Source organism: Astatotilapia calliptera, chromosome 13 (genome assembly GCF_900246225.1).
Source record: "Astatotilapia calliptera chromosome 13, fAstCal1.2, whole genome shotgun sequence".
In the NCBI taxonomy this organism is placed as follows: domain Eukaryota; kingdom Metazoa; phylum Chordata; class Actinopteri; order Cichliformes; family Cichlidae; genus Astatotilapia; species Astatotilapia calliptera.
The window spans coordinates 11,549,924-11,566,302 of record NC_039314.1 but is presented as its reverse complement, the minus strand read 5'-3'; the positions used below and the strand labels follow the sequence as shown (position 1 = coordinate 11,566,302).

General features: G+C 39.7%; 1 protein-coding gene across 1 annotated transcript; it reads right to left on the bottom strand.

Annotated features, from left to right (window-relative positions):
- Positions 1-7,005: 7,005 nt before the first annotated feature.
- Positions 7,006-15,269, bottom strand: kcnk1b (potassium channel, subfamily K, member 1b). The gene is made up of 3 exons (XM_026190637.1): positions 14,752-15,269; positions 11,824-12,219; positions 7,006-9,783 (listed from the first exon to the last, which is right to left on the bottom strand). The coding sequence occupies exons 1-3, from the start codon at positions 15,104-15,106 to the stop codon at positions 9,527-9,529; spliced, it is 1,008 nt and encodes a 335-aa protein (XP_026046422.1). The 5' UTR covers positions 15,107-15,269; the 3' UTR covers positions 7,006-9,526.
- Positions 15,270-16,379: the final 1,110 nt, after the last annotated feature.

Sequence of the window (16,379 nt, the reverse complement as noted above, 5' to 3'; positions counted from 1 at the left end):
AGTCCTTACAATTTTCTCCTTATCTATTTTCCATAAGAAAAATAGGACTCTAAGCTAATCAAGCCCTCTTCAGGTGATTCCACTGCACTCACTTGCTTTGAGAAAGCACGGCTGGTAACATCCCAGCTGCCCTCCTTTGACTTGATTTGGATCAGTGTGCTGCCCACTGGCACATCTGGTTTCCTCGTTGTTTATTAAAAGTCTTTTGTCTTTTTTGTTTATGGTTGGATGCATGAGACCACATGGTGCAGAGCAGATCTGGTTTTTTGACAGTCTTTCCTGATGCGTTCAGAACACACAATCAGAACAGAAACCAGCACGTATCACGAAACATATGTTCTTTGTCTCTTATTCCTCTTTTCTTATGTATGAATCTGCAGTGCAGTTGGATGCTGGAGACCATATCGTGCGGAGCAGATCTGCTTTCGCAATTTGTGCTGGTACGTCCACAAACAATCGAAGCAGAAAGCATTTTACATCACGAAACATATGTTTATTTTGCATGCCTTCGTGTCTGTGACGCAAATGCAGTCTGTGTCCCCGGCAGCAGAGTCACGCCATCCTCTCTGTTTCAATATGTTCATTTTCTTTGGTTGTGTGCAGAGTTTTCTTTGTTTTTCCAGTTGTGGTGAAGCTGTTTGTTTTTCTTCCCCTTTTGTTTGCTGTCAGTGATGAAATATCGTTTATATCACTAAACAGTGGGTACGCTGCACCATTCACTTTGTCTCTTAATGAATGCGTGCGTGATGTAATTGAATATGGCTTTCTGGTGGGATCTCTTCTGAAGTTCTCCACTCCTCCTTGAGCTAAAGCTCGTTGAACTTGTGCAGAGCAGTCTCTGAAGAAACAGCTCTTCATCTTCCATTCTGATGCACATGCAACTTCCTACTCATTTTCCTGTAATATGCTTTATCTTCTAACATATCCTCTCTCTGGAGTGATGTGCTGGCGGCATCTCACAAGTTCCTTTGATTGACCTTTATTGTACTGCTGCAGGAAACTGTACCACTGACACTGTTCTCAAAAGCATTAAAAAACAGATGACATTTTGACATTGGCGTCTCTCGTTTTTGTTACTGTTGAAAGGCATTATTTGTGGTGCACTGAACGTTGTTTTCATGACATTTAAGTGGCATAGGCTCAGGGTAGCATGGACTGATGTGCGATTTTCTCCTTAGGCCTTGTTCTTTTTCTCATTCCGAGTGGTCATATTTAATTTCCTTTTTGTTTCCCTGAGTGCTTTGTTATTAATCGTTTCCTCTCTGAGATCTTAACACATCTAGTCATGTGTGCTGCAGTCTCTGCATCCAGTCAAAGCTGCCCCTTCTTCCCAAGAAGAATTTCTTGCGGATCAATTATTGCTGTAACATTTTCTGTTTCGTCATCAATCCTGCAGAGTCAGCCTCTCCCCTAAAAGATGTGCAGATGACAAATTAGAAGCAGCAGATTTTCTTCTGTGATCTTCTGTGATCTATTTACTCTGCTACCAAAATCTGACACGCATCGTTTCACATCATCAGGGGTGACTGTGGCTGAGGAGTTAGAGCATGTCACCTCCTGTTCAAACGGTTGGTGGTTCGATCCCCGTCTACTCCAATCTGTGTTCATTCTAATGCATCCACTGGAGTATGAATGTGTGTGAATGTTAGATAGAAAGCATTTGCATTAAAAAAAAAAAAGTGATTGTGTGAATAGCTGAGTTAGAATATATAAGAATGAGTCCATTTACCATCATCTTGAAGGTTTAAGTTTAAAACTGGAATGAATAAAATAGATAAATATATTTATTATCATTTAATCAATAACTATTGACTTTATCTGTCTGTTGTGTGAGTGAATTAGGTGTATTTAAAATATAATTTACATAATCATAGCTATGAAAAGAAGTTATGAAACAAACAAAGTAATATGGTGGACCACTGACCGTCTCTCCCACACCTGTCGAAAGCAGATGTAAAATATTCTCTGATTTTAAAACCCTGAATTCTGTCACAACTTTTGGCGGGACCCCTGTAGTTCCAAAGGCCTGTGTTATTTCTTTAGGGTGCAATTGTTATTCATCTGCCATTACTGGTAAGGCTGACACACAGCTGGAGAGAAGAAGCAGATTCCTGAAGGATTAGAGTTCCTGCTGATGCTACTATGCGTCAGCATCATGGACCAGTGTGCCGCAGACAGCACAGCGCCGATGGGACGAAAAGATTGGCATCAACCGTCTTCTTTTTCTGGCAAAACTGAACTGCCCTGATTTCCATTATTAGATATTCTCTTTTTTACTTTTGCTGACAAACAAATGAATAAAGTAGCCACAGAAAGTTCCCTCCGTGTTGTATACAGTCAACAAACAAATGCCTCTATAGATTCAGTCAGACAGCAGTCATTCAGTTAATGGCAGAACTTTAGCCTCTCCCAGCTGAAACACATTATTATGTCCATTACAGCCATGTTAGTATTATTGATAGCTGGTCACAACTAATCGCCCCATGCTGCACAAGGAACACTTAGCAGCATGCTTCAGGTCCAGAAAGGCGTATGACAAATGGCTTCATATTTATAGCCAATTGTTAATCATTTTATTCATTTCTTCTTTTTTTGCAAGTTGTGGGGAGTGAGGATAGTCTGTAAATCAGAGCATTGTGAGGTTATTGGATAAGTTTAAGACACACTGATCATATCAGAAATTTACATGGCAATTAGTCAGCTTTCTTTCTTCATCTTCTTATTTTTTGATGGCAGTTGTGTTGTTAAATGCATCATTTTGTAACTTTTGTCATCTAATTAATGTCCACAGCATCTTCTCTACATCAAATCTCAGCACACAAATCCCCGCTCTCTAATGACAACTGGCAGCCTTAAATATGTTCAGCTGTCACAGACTAACCCATTCTTCCACTCTCAGGTAAATTCTTAAATCCCAACCTTCCACCACAGTATACAATATATCAATTAGAATAAATAAAAACATAAATATTCTAAATATTTCACACATTAATTTTACACCAAACCCAATATTATAAAAACCCAGAAACCCCGAGCACAAAAAGATTCACCACACTCTCTTCACCAATGGTCTCTCCCGGAACCTTTAAATGGTGTCTGATTTTAAAATTCCCAATAAATAGGCAATAAATATTTAAACTTCTTGTGTGCAAATCCATGCTTAAAGTGCAATGCTAAATAAAGTGCTTGATAAGGTGTGTTTAATAAAGTGAAAGGTGTGCTTTAAAGTGCTATACAGATAATATAATATAAATAAATGTAGTAAGGGAGTCCTCCTCCTTACAGGGATATAAAGTAGGAAAACACAGAATAGGAGCCCTCTGCTGTTGCTTCCCCAAAAGATTCTTTGTATTCCCTGGGTATTCATATCTATTTAATCCGACTGCCAGTATATGTCATGGGTTTTTTTTTTCATCTCCTATGAAAACCAGAGCAGATTACAAATAATTTCTCCCAGTGCCTGCACGAATCTTGATGTGAGCTCAGTCTTGATGTCCTCCAAAAATCACACTCCACAGAGATAGTTTTTCACTGCAGAATAGCTGTGAGAGAACAAACGCCTGTGGCTACATCATCCAATTAGCATCTTTCGTCTCTTCTCTCCTCCCTTCTGGTACTGTCAGTCTGTCTCCCCTCTTATTCATTCAACACATAGTTAACTGGAGCAATCTGCAAATGTCTTTACATATACACAGCAACTGCAACCTGAAAGACATTGCTTGGTGTGATTTTAATCAGTGGTATCAATCTTGAGTACCTTTTAAGTATAAATAACACCCACTGTATGTCAGTAAAATGAACATGTTGTGTTTGCTGTAGCAAATGAGAGCAGTTGCAGACTTAGCAGTGGGGAATAGTTGTGCTTGAGGCCTCTCGCGTTCACATTGTCCCAGTGTGTGTGTGTTTGTGTGCCTGAGCGTGTGTTTCAGGATATAAATAGAGTTGCTCCACCATCAGAAAGCGGTGCTATAGGGTAGATGCCAGTCGTCGCCTCAAACTAGCCCAACCCACCCCTGTCCTGCCTGACCCCTGAGTGCCGGCACTGTGAGCATATGAGGGCCAAAATTGTTCTAAAAGCAAACAAGATGAAATGTCAAGCAGTATGCAATATATGACTGGGTGCTACTACAACAAGTTTTACTTTTAAGTTATGTGAGAACGAGTGTTTAATTTAAGCTGGAATATATCAGTCTTAAATGACGTGCAATTAACACCAGATGAGGACTGTTTAGAAACAAACTTTACATGATAGGTAATACTGTCAGGATGAGACTTCATATCTGGTTGTTTGGATCTGGATCCCTCAGACAGCTTCCCATATGCTCATAAATCATGTTAAAAACAAAAAGGTCAAATGGCAATGTTAATGACAAGAAACTGCTGGTAAATTTCAGTCAAGTGTGTAGAGATGAACCTTCAGGGGATGCTTCTGTTCTGCCCCGTTACATTCTTGACTGACAGCCCGGCTGCGTCTTCTGACAATCATACGTATGTCAAAAGACGCAGCCAGCGTGGGCACAAATTAATAGCAATAAAAACCACACAAAAAAAACTGAAACAATGGATGAAGCATCTTAACTGGTAATAGGCAAATACAGAGGGGAAAGTGGAGCTTTAGCCAAAGATGGAAGCTATTTGGTCGGAGTATCTGGAGTCTGGAGTGACTCCAATCTCATTTTGCTGTAAGCACAGATGTTACTTGTGCATGCACAATGCTTCATTTTCAGTGAGGGGGCAATCTCGCTACTTTTTATTCAGCACTGTTTTCTCTGTGTTGGCAGTTAAATGTCATCCATAATTTACAGGCATTATTTAACAGCGGAGATGGAGAATTTGATTAAAATGAAGATGGACGGATGGACGGATGGACGGATAGATAGATAGATAGATAGATAGATAGATAGATAGATAGATAGATAGATAAATAAATAGATAGATAGATAAGACACAGCTATTCCAGTTACAGTTTGAAGACAGATAATTGCACTCTCACAATTGGCTTCGAATAAATACTTGCTTCGAGCGTGTATTATATATTCATGGAGTTAATAACATGGATGTCAGCTCATTGGCTGCTGCAGTGAGAGGTGCCTGCATGTCAAAGTTGGTTACACTTCTCTTTGACATGAAGGTGTTTAATAAAACAGAAGCACTGCACAATTAAATTGACTTTCCTTAGATATGTGCCACCTGCAGCTAGGAAAAAAAACAGCAACAACAGCAATATAATATGTAGGTAGGATCGATTGTGAGGCTGGAGGGCATCACAAAATCACGGACAAACCAAGATGCAAAACAAATATTTCAAGAGTTTTGCTGTTTGCTTTATATATTTCATTGTATCTGATATTGTCTGGTCCTAAAGCCTCTATATGTTATGCAAATTCAAATCCTTTGCATGATATTGTGGGAAGATTTTGATTGCAATCTTGCATATTTCAACAGCTACTAATGTCCTTTCTCTCATAAAGTTTCCCAGGAGCCTAACTATTGTTTGTTTGCTGAAATGAGAAATAGTTTCAGATTAATCACTTCTTTCGGATCCTGCAGAGCCTCGTGTTCACCTCCAGCTTGAATGACTGGCAGAAACAAAGTGTGATGAACACCCATATCCATTTTTAAGGTCATAATGGTGCATTCAAGCATATATATATATATTTAAAAAGCCTAGAAAAGACCCTGTGGTTATTTGTTCTGCTTTTACTTTCCAATTCCTCCTACACAAAACCAGCAGAGACTGACTGCAAATTTCCCCTTCATATAATCATGTGTTTCTACAAGAGAACACAGGTGTCGGGGCACATTTCCTATGAGCTAACACTTAATTTTCCTGTGTTCAAATTTTATAGCATTTCGCATGAAATGCCTCTCATGGTCCTGGGTCTTTGAACAAGTGTTTTTGAGTTTATTACAACTTTTGTTTATTTATATATTTTCTATTTGAGTTTGCTTGGTGGTTATATTTACAACTTTATTTATTTGCTTAGGGAATTTACTCGTAAGTTCTTACATCCTCTTTGCATAACAGTTTAATTGTTCCCGCAGTGCTTTTTGTTCCATCCACTTGTGTCACTTCCCCTATATTAAGTTCGCTTACATGTTTGTTTCCCTGTTTAGTTATCACTTCCATTCTCACTTCAGTCACTTGTGGCAGTTTTTTATTTCTAGGATCTTACGTTTAGTTTTACCTTCTCTCCTGTGTCGTTGTCTTTGATTACTATCACCTACATCTCGTTACCCAGCTGTGTTCACTTACCCCCTTAATTGCTGTCTTGTGTAAAGGGAGGTCAGTGTCCCCTTTAGTCTTTGTCACATCGTGTTCTCCCAGCTATCCAATCGCCTCTGCTTATCCATTTCAGGGTTGCGGGTAGGTGGCTGTAACCTATCCTGGCCGCCGTAGGCTGAGAGTTGCCAGCCTGTTTTGGGGCTAACACAAAGAGACAACCACTGATACTTGCATTCACACCAACATCCAATGTAGAATCACCACTTAAGCTAATCCCAATAACTGCAGCGGCATCCCGAGAGAACTCACACTGACATGGGGAGACAATAAACTAGAAAGGCTCCAGCCAGATGGTGTATTTGAACCAAGGACCTTCTTGCTGTGAGAAAACAGTACTAACCACTGTTCTCAACCAGCTGCTTTGTACTTTAGATTCAGTTAGCTTGCCCAACTTTGTGTTGGATTTTGTTATTAACTTTGTTGGCTTTGGAAATTGCAATTGCAAAAATAAAGGTTAGTGTTTTGTTACATTTTTTTTTTTTGCACTTTTTAAAAACACAACTTTAAAGTGTTGTGTTGCATTTTTTGTTGTGTTTAATTGTGCTTAGTGCCAACATGGACAGTTTCCAATTTCGTTGTACTATTGTACTAAGTATGACTGTGAAATGACAGCAAAGAGTTATCTTATCTTATGTTATCTTATCTCACTTGTTTCATCCTAATAGCCAGCATTTTGGGTCTGTGCTTTGCAATTCATGACACAAAACAAAACAAAGAAATCCAATTAATTAATAACAAACACTTTATTTAAGACACACTTTTACAGTTTATTTGTTTCTTATTCCTATGCTGAAATGAAGGTCATGTAAAACCTTGATACACAATGGTATTCATGACAATCGTAGTCTTGCAACACTAAAGTACTTAACAAGAAATGTAAATCTATAGCATCCACCACTGAAGAGATATGTACAAAAAACTCATGAATACAAATACTCCAAACATGCCATTTCTCAGCATGAATAAATAACGTCAGTGTACTTCCATTTGTAATCCTTCATACGATGTTTATTCCCGAATCAAAGCTAGAACTACCTCACCTGATAGCCTTTGCCTTTGATATAACATGTAGGATCAAAGCCTTAGCATCAATTAGCTTAATCTGTCTACAAAGCAATTAAACATCTTACAGTAAAAATAAGGCGAGTAACCCCCAAGTTTCAAGTTCTCCTTCTTCTCCTGAAGAAATCTGAACAAGATCAGTGTTTCACAGTTCACATGAAGGACCAGACTGGCATAAAAATAGAAAGAGAGAAAACCACTGATCTACAGAACACACTGTTGCAGATCAGTGAACCAACTCGTAATCTTTCAGGTCATGACACCTGTATGCACTGTTCCAAACAAATGAAACTGAATTTAAAGTCAGCAGAGGAGTCAGTTTTTCTGCACTCTCACAGGGCTTTAAATGTCATGTAGCAAAAAAAAAAGGCATTAAAAAACATTACATTCAAAACCTGATGAAAAGCTGTAACCTGATGCGAAAGACGAGGTCAGAACTTTATCTCCATAAAACAGATTGTACCGGTGTCACCGTTCAGAGAAACGGGAGGTGCTGTGATTGAAAACGAGGTTTTTCATTACAGCAGCATGCGTCACTGTTTGAGCAGTCGTCTGTTTGCACCAAACAGATTAGAGGACGGATGATGACAATGAAACTACTGTATCTGACATAACACTTTCCCTCAGTCCTAAAACTCGCTCATTTAAAGTCACTTAATTCGATTTAAATCTGAGACAATGGATAAAAACTGGGATTTAGCTGCGCTCCTACTCTGGAGTTCATAATTTCCTCTTTTCCTATTGCACCGTGTATAGAAATGAATTGCTTGAATTAATTACCGAGAATATTTTGTAAACCTTCCCCACTTAATATTCAAAAACGTACACTTCTTTATTCAAACTTTGTACATACGCTAAAAAATGTGCTGTTCAACACTGTTCTTTTCTAGCTTAGAGCAACTCTCAAGTTTTACGAAGTATCCATGAACAAAAAAAAAGTCTTTCCAATAAAAAAATTTAAAAAAAATCTAAGGTTTTCAGGAATTCTTGTACTCGGGTCCTTGTGCAAACTGAGCTCTCTTTGTTGAAGGTAAAATGCCACGGGTCAGCCCTCTGCAGTTCTCTGTTCGAACCGGGCTAACGTCACATCCCTTTTCAGACACTTTAGCACATGTTAAGCCATTCAGATGAATCAATAAATTATAGTGCTTGACACAGTAACAACTCCCAAACAGAGCTGCAGCATGAGAAAATCCACAAATGTTTTTCCCGATGTAATATGACAATGTGGAGTGCGACCGGAATATTTAACACCTCTATGAAGATGACCCAAGCAGACTTAAAAAGAGAAACAACATGCTTGTAAAGTGTTTCTAATTGGAAGTCCGCTGTGGGGGAAAAAAAGCCTGTTTTTTTAAAAAGCTTTCTCAAAACGATCATGTTCTCAGGATGTATTCTGATGTCAACCTCATAAATCCATCGTGAAAAACATAATATGCAACGAAAACAGGAACCTGAAACTCAGCAGGAGCCAATTCAACAGCGAGGAGCGCCACAAACTGTGCCGAGCAATAATCTAATTTGACTTTTAAAAAAAACAACTTTTAAATAAAAATCTGATGACACGTTTCAAGTAAACAGCTTAAAATAATTAGTTTCCTTTTAGATGTATCAACATCACTTTGAAGCATCTTCACGGCGTGGAATAATTGGAGGTGTCACATTTACATTTTCAAACATTAACCTGATTATGTACATTCCACATATCTGTCAAGCATCTCTATTTACAAGATGCACACATGTTTATGTACTATTTTAAGACAGACAACAGAGATTTGTCCTGCATTTTAGCTAAATTCAAAAAAGCCTAACTTTGAAAGTATTCCTAAATATGCAATAAATAATGCAGCTTTCAATGGTGCCGAGCGTCTGTAGGACAGAAATACAGCAGAAGGTTTTTTTCTCTTTTATCACTGCCTCTGTATTTATAGCCACTGTTACAATATTCATTTTCTGCCTTATTAATATACATAATTTTAATCTCTGCTGCGTAACACTATTGTCAGTATTGTGGTTCACTAAAGGAAAACGTTTGCTTGATCTGAGATCTGCTTGATCTCTCTTTTTTTCTTTTACGACTAAAATTTGCAGGGCTGAGTGTTAAACAAAGCCTACAGCTAAGATCTACTCATTCTCTCTGCCTCACTTCTACATTTTTAATCCCTTAATAAGTGAATTTTACTGGATCATAGGATCGTCGTTGGGAGAGGCCAGAGTCGGGACGCTAACAAACATCTGGGATTTGTCCTGGCTCTGGGTTGTGCCGCTGTTGGACACCGTAGTGAAGGAGAGTTGATCGTGTTCCAAAATGGCGAGGCGGTCGACCGGCTTCTCCTTCTTCAGGTAGAACATTTTCCTGAGCTGCTTCAGTTGTTGCAGCTCACAGAAGGTCTCCAGCACCACTAGCATGACTATGAGGCCCAAGATCAGGTAGACTGATGAGACAAAAAAAATAAGGATTAGGAGGCATATGAGTAATGATCTGCAGTGCTTAGTGTAATTAACACCATATTAAAAGCATTTTCTTTAATCCTGATGTGAAATCACTTCCCCTGGATTTAAATAGAGGTTTAAAGCCTGACTTAATCTCATACCTGCAGCATATTTATCATTTATAATGCAGCATATTTTTTCAGCATGGTAGCTGCAGATGATGTTTTGCTACTTGATACAAACCCAGTGGATTTACTCATAAACACTGTTGTTTTATGGATCAACACAAGAGGGCAGTGCAAACCATCCATGTTAACAAAAACATGGAGCATGCTTTAGAATGAAACAAAGAGAAAATGGAAAGGATAGTGTAACACTGATAGTTGGTGGTTTTTTCCATATCAAAACAGAGCCTGGCATTTGTAGGAAATGCTATTCTTTACTGTTTTTATCAGTTTAAATGCACACATACAGAATGCACTGAATAGTGCAAATCCCGAGTGCAACTCACAGAAGGAGTGGCTGCTTAACCCCAAAGGCAAGACTGAAGAGATTTTAGCAAATGAGGTAGTTTGTTCAGTATATACTAAACAAAACGCCTGCTGTTTTTTAGTTGTTCCACTTACATCACAATGGTAACACAGTTATGGTCATATCACTTCCGATGCATGTAATTCTTCACAGAGGAAGTTGTACGAATGTGTCTGGAGCCATTCATGCAAACAGACACGTTCTGTTCCTGCCTCGTCTCCTCCTACAGACTGGCACATTGTGCCTACAAATTGACGTCTATTTCTCTCTCTCTCTGGCTCTCTGACCACACACCCACATCACAAATGCTGGAGACAGTCGAGTGGAATAACATTTGACATTCGTGTGCATGCACTCCCTGATGAGACTCTATGGGTTTAAACTGAATTTCACTTTTTTGCACTCTTAACTTTGACGGTGCTGCTAAGAATATGCTGCACAAGACAACCAGAAAATGCAGGCAAGACCTTCCTGCTGTCTCCAGTAGGTTATCGTCCAGATTTAAAACTGCTCTAACCTTGTTTATTAGAATAACTAATATGGCTTTAAACACATAAAAAACATGCATATAACTGGCAATTTTAACTGAAGGTTTTAAGAAATTGAATGTGCAGACTCAAGTAGAAGGCAGTGATTACTTCTACTTTACTGTAGAAAAAGCTATATCCTAGACACCACGTGTATATGGCCCTTCTTTGATGATGACATAAAACCTACCTGCCTGTAATTCTGATGCATCCACTCACAACACGGCGCATGGTGTAATTTTCACAAACAGGTCAAAGATAGACCCAGCTAACTGTGTCACAAAGAGGCAGATCAAAGTTGGCCATATTAAAACCCGCTAAAAGTGATTTTTCTCACATCGGAAAAATAACAGCATTCGTTCTGACACATTTGCAATTTAAATGAAGTGAAGCCTGTGAGCTAATTTGGGCAGGCAACTGGCTCACCCACACATAACACTGCTCTGCTTTCATCGTACCAAACACGCCCTCCTGATCTGCTGGTCTATTTAAACAGCATAAGTTCCTGTCTCACCCTCTGACGTGTTAGTCCTGTTGCTGCCCTGCATTATCTGCTGTTTTATCCCTTACACCACCCTCAATTTAATCCATCCGTGATAATGAGCTCAAACTCTGGCCGTATTCTACAGCTGTTATTTCCAAATGAGAGTTGAACAAATAAAGACAATCTCTTTAGCATATGTTACACATTCTGACACTATGTGTGACTTGTTGAGGCTCTTTCCTCACTTTATAGCTTAATTAGGAAGCGAGTGCTGTTTTTAAGTGCAAACAAAGCAGGTCCTAGTTTATGAAGGATGTTGTAATTTTGAGAAACAGAGGCACTAAGAACGATACCGTAATCCAAAAATGTATTTTCTTAATAGTGATTAGACCAAAATAATAGATCTACAGAATAATTTAGTTATATAATATCACTAAAAAACCTCTGATAAGAATCAAAGTGGACAGTTAGCTACTAACACTCTCAAAAGCGACACTCACCAGTGATGCCCACTTTGTAGAGCTCCCTGAACTTCTGATTGGCAGCCTCTCCGGGCACGTAGTCTCCGAGGCCAATGGTGCTGAGCGAAATGAAGCAGAAGTAGAAGGACTCCAGGAAGTTCCAGTTTTCTTCCAGCGCCGAGAAGATGGCAGCAGGGATAAGGAAGAAGCAAGAGACGGCCAACATGGCGAGCACAGTGGCATGAACAATGGCCACCAGTGGCTTGGACAGGCCCCAGTGTGTGTGGATGTACGTGATCGGCCTCCGTGTGCTAAATACCATGATCCGTTGCACCACAGCAGTGAGGAATAGAAGGGTGAAGGGGATGCCGATCATGGAGTAAATAATGCAGAAGGCCTTCCCGCCGTCTGAGAGTGGTGCTGTGTGCCCATATCCTGCAGAGGAAAAACATTAAGACCATCAAAAGCTGCAGAATAATGTAGGATTGCAACGCTTCTGTAATCACTGCTATAAATCATAGTCTGTTGTTCTTTCTCCTGCCACGTCAGGTGTGACTGCAGGAAAGAACCACGCAAATATTTACCATGAAAGGCGATCTGTAAATGCACTGTAAGATTGTAGCTTGTTTGCATTTCATGGGAAGAGAGCTCAATTTAACTAACAGCAACATCCTGCATCACAGTTACTGAGTAAAACAAACATTTGGAGGATATAAAAGTTACGACTTCTTTTTTTAGTATTTTGTGGCACGCAACAAGTTTCCTTTATTTTTTTTAATGCAGTTTGTCTTGGACTTCAATCTAAATTTAAGATAACTGAACTTTTTTTTTTTAAATTTCATTTAAAAAAGTATATATATGAGCTAATTTTGACTTTTACAGCAGCAACAGATCTCAAAAGTCTGAAAAGTGAGTAGTATTTTATTCCAACTAATTACATTATTTGGCAACAGGTAGGTAACATGCTTGGGTATAAAAAGAGCATCTTATAGCGGCACAGTTTCTCAGAAGTAAAGATGCAAGAAACTGCATCTGTAATCTGTGGAACAATCTTAGAATAATGTTCCTAAACGTAAGACTGTGACGACTGTAAACATCTCATTATCTACACAGTACATAGTGTCATCAAAAGAGTCTGAAGAAGTCTCTGTGTGCAAGAGACAAGGCTACAAATCAGTAGCAGACTTCTATAATCTTCAAGCACTCAGGTGAAACTGCAATAAAAACAGGAATGATTTTGTTGTCACAATCACTGAATCTGCTCAGGAACACTTCCAGAAATCATTGTCTGCGAGCACAGTTTTCAGGTTAAAGTAGGTCCTGTCTGAGCCAAATCTCATTTTGTAAGTTCGTAACAAACGTAACAAAAAAATGTTATGTTTAAAAACAAAAACAAAAGAAAAAACATGGATACTGGATCCTCTGGATTACAGAGGAGAGGGACCATCTGGCTTGCGATCAGTTCAAAAACCTGCATCTCTGATGGTATGGGGGTGCGAACCCGTGACTATGGAACTGACATTGTGCACATCTGGGAAAGCACCACAAATGCCAAAAAAGTATGTCTCTGCAGCTGGTCTCCTCCAGATGTTTAGACTTATATTAAAAGAAGAGGGGAGGCTAAACAGTGGAAAACATGGAACCTTTGCGACTTTTTGCAGACATGTTGCTGCAACCAAATTCAAAATGAGCAAACATTTTTCCTAAAATGATGCATTTTTAAACATTTTATTTTTTCTGTGTTTTATTGTGAATTGAGATTTGCAAATTCCAGTTCCAGCATTTATATTTTAATTGCACTTTATATTAGTATGCATACAGTCATTCCTACACCTTCTCTGCAGCCATGTTTCTGTCTGCTTAAGCTTTATCAGTATCTGTGGTCTAGTTTAAGTCATGCTGAACAACTTTGTGCTCACTTTTCTAAACTTGCATTGGTGTGAAAACATACCAGACCTAAAAAAGAGGCTGAAAACACAGGACTACCGCCTCACAACATGCAAGTGATAAAACTGTTTCCTTGTGACAAAAATCCCAAATAGTTCACCTCCACTTGTTAGTTAGCAGCTACAGTGTAACTACATCACTTCAGAATAAGACCTGCCCTAGGTAATACCATAATTGTCACTGCACATCTATTGAGTAATGTGTTTTTGTAAGGTAACAAAGGCAACAGAAAATATCCAACAATAACAGGGAGTGTCTGAGACTGAATGGTAAAATGACACGCAGGCAAAAACGCAGACCTCAGTCAGGTCCTGTTTACAGTCATCAGTTCTGTTGAGACTTAAAACAAGATAATGCGATCATTTTTCCCCATTTAGGAAGCAACTGGGGCACAGGGTCCCTTTACTACCGTGTATGTTGTAACCTCACTGCTGCCAATCTGTCAGGCTAAAGTTCTTCCTGTGCGCTGACTGATCAGCAAGGCAGGCGTGCCCTTTGTGAAGTTATCCGGGAAAAGAAATACATAACTTCTAACTTAACAAAGCTATTTCTTACACCTTGGAAAAAGTGACAGAAAACCACGTGTGTGATGCACTTGCCTAAAGCAGAATATGTGTGGCTGTCTGGGAGGGTTAAGGCCTGCTTCTCCAGCTATAGCTGTTAGAAGAAGATATTTAAATTTCTATCGCTAGCTGTAAATATATATATATATATATTAATAATAATAATGGATTGGATTTATATGGTGTGTGTGTGTGTGTGTGTGTGTGTGTGTGTGTGTGTGTGTGTGTGTGTGTGTGTGTGTGTGTTTTGCAGCAAGGGTTGCTCTTTTAGAGTGGGTTAATGTGTGTAAACGGGGTTTCCGGTGTCAACATAAACGCAAAACACAAAGATTATATATTTCAAAATATAAAGTCCCGTTTGTACTAAGACCCGTTTGTGTGGCCTTGTCAGGCGCCTTTTCTGCGCTATTCTGCGCCATGCTCGGCTGCAGCATCACCCGGCCTGCCCAGGACCTACCTGTGGTGGACAGCACCGTGCTGGCGAAAAACAGCGCTGAGGTGAAGTCCCAGTTCCAGTTGGCCGATGCGTTATTCAGGATGGATACCCCGTAATTGCTCGCCTCCAGCGCCTTCCTAAGAAACTGCTCCAGCCGCTCCTCGGAGAGGCAGTCATTTTCCTGGAGGAACTGCTTCTTAATGGTCCTCAGATCCTGCCGCAGGAGGTCTTCGTAGGGCAGCTCGACCGATGAGAAAACAACTGCGCCGAATATGAGATAGAGGAGGTAGCCCACCACCAGGGAGACGAAATACCACGTCGATTTGTGAGTCTGTATCAAACGCACACAGGAATTGCTGGCTAAAGACTGGAGCATTTTTAAGAGGTGTATCACACCGGTGTGATACTAAGCTACGTTTGTCTACGGTGTTAATTTGACCGTCTAACGTCCTAAATTGACAGCATATATCCTACACGCAGGGATGTAATAGAGACAAAGAGCAAAACGAGGAACCGCTTTCCTCTGACTGAAACCTGCCACTTGGTGCTTTCAAGTGCAGTCGGTAATCTCGACGTAATATCTTTACAAAAAGAGTGTTTATACTACAAACGCGTATCGAGTTGGTACGCTGTCGTCACTGGAGATCCTTTGGATAGATAAACCCCCCCAAAAGGCACATTTCTAAGAGGCTGACTCCTAATCTAAGCGTTTAGCTTTTACTCAGTGGGGGAAAATCCGAGCTTCAAGCGCTTCTGAAGGCATCAAATGATGTGGCGACGACAAAGGGCGTGTGACGCAAGAACTTCCCCTTTCTCCCCCCGCAGGTAGCCGAGCCTGTCTTTCGATTTCTAGTCAAAACAATCGAGAGACGTCAGAAAAGACCACAGATGGCTGTCATGTTGGGTAGATGAAGAAACGCCCCAGTGTACCCACAGGGGGGCCTGGGGTTAACTGAGGCGTGGAGACTCAGGTCCCAAATGGCTAAATTATTATTGGCCCAGTTCTGTGACAGCCAACACTTACTTCTGTCCTACATACAGAATGACAGAATGACGGCCCATTGCTGGTCCACTCCTGGCTGCCAGATCTCAATCACATGAACTGAGGTTTGTGGTGACACAATACCTAAAATATCAAAGTTAAAGCTAATGCAGGTAGAATGGGTGTTACATCATTGTTATTAAAAATGAAACAAGAATATTTTGGAAGACATAACAACTAAATATGTCAGATAGAAGTGATATATCCAATATGTTCCATTGTAAATATATATATATATATCACCATCAGACAACATACAGTCGAAATACGCAAGGGCGACTACATCACAGTTGTACTTACTGAAGAGTGTTCTTTGCATTGATGACATAGAAAGGAAAAATACTGAGTCAAAGGTGTGGTATGGTTTACAACGATGCATCAACAGTCATTATGCATGGATTACCCTGTCAAACTTCTGCTTTTGTTTCTTTAAAGTTACCTGCCCTTCGAAAATATGTTTTGCGTTACTCGAAGTGTTTTCCTGTCACACAGCATTTTTTTTTAAAGTTTTTCAAGTGTTTAAAAGTTTTTGCGGGATTGCTTGTACAATACACCGAATAAAATCAGATTATATAAAACTCTTCACTTTGTTTCCAACGCCTGAGCA

Excerpts from the sequence above, each read along its gene's own strand:
- kcnk1b (XM_026190637.1), bottom strand. The coding sequence starts at position 15,106 with ATGCTCCAGTCTTTAGCCAGCAATTCCTGTGTGCGTTTGATACAGACT. Across the intron at positions 12,220-14,751 it reads CACGGTGCTGTCCACCACAG|GATATGGGCACACAGCACCA; the intron begins GTAGGTCCTGGG and ends TTTCCTCTGCAG. Across the intron at positions 9,784-11,823 it reads CTACAAAGTGGGCATCACTG|TCTACCTGATCTTGGGCCTC; the intron begins GTGAGTGTCGCT and ends TTGTCTCATCAG.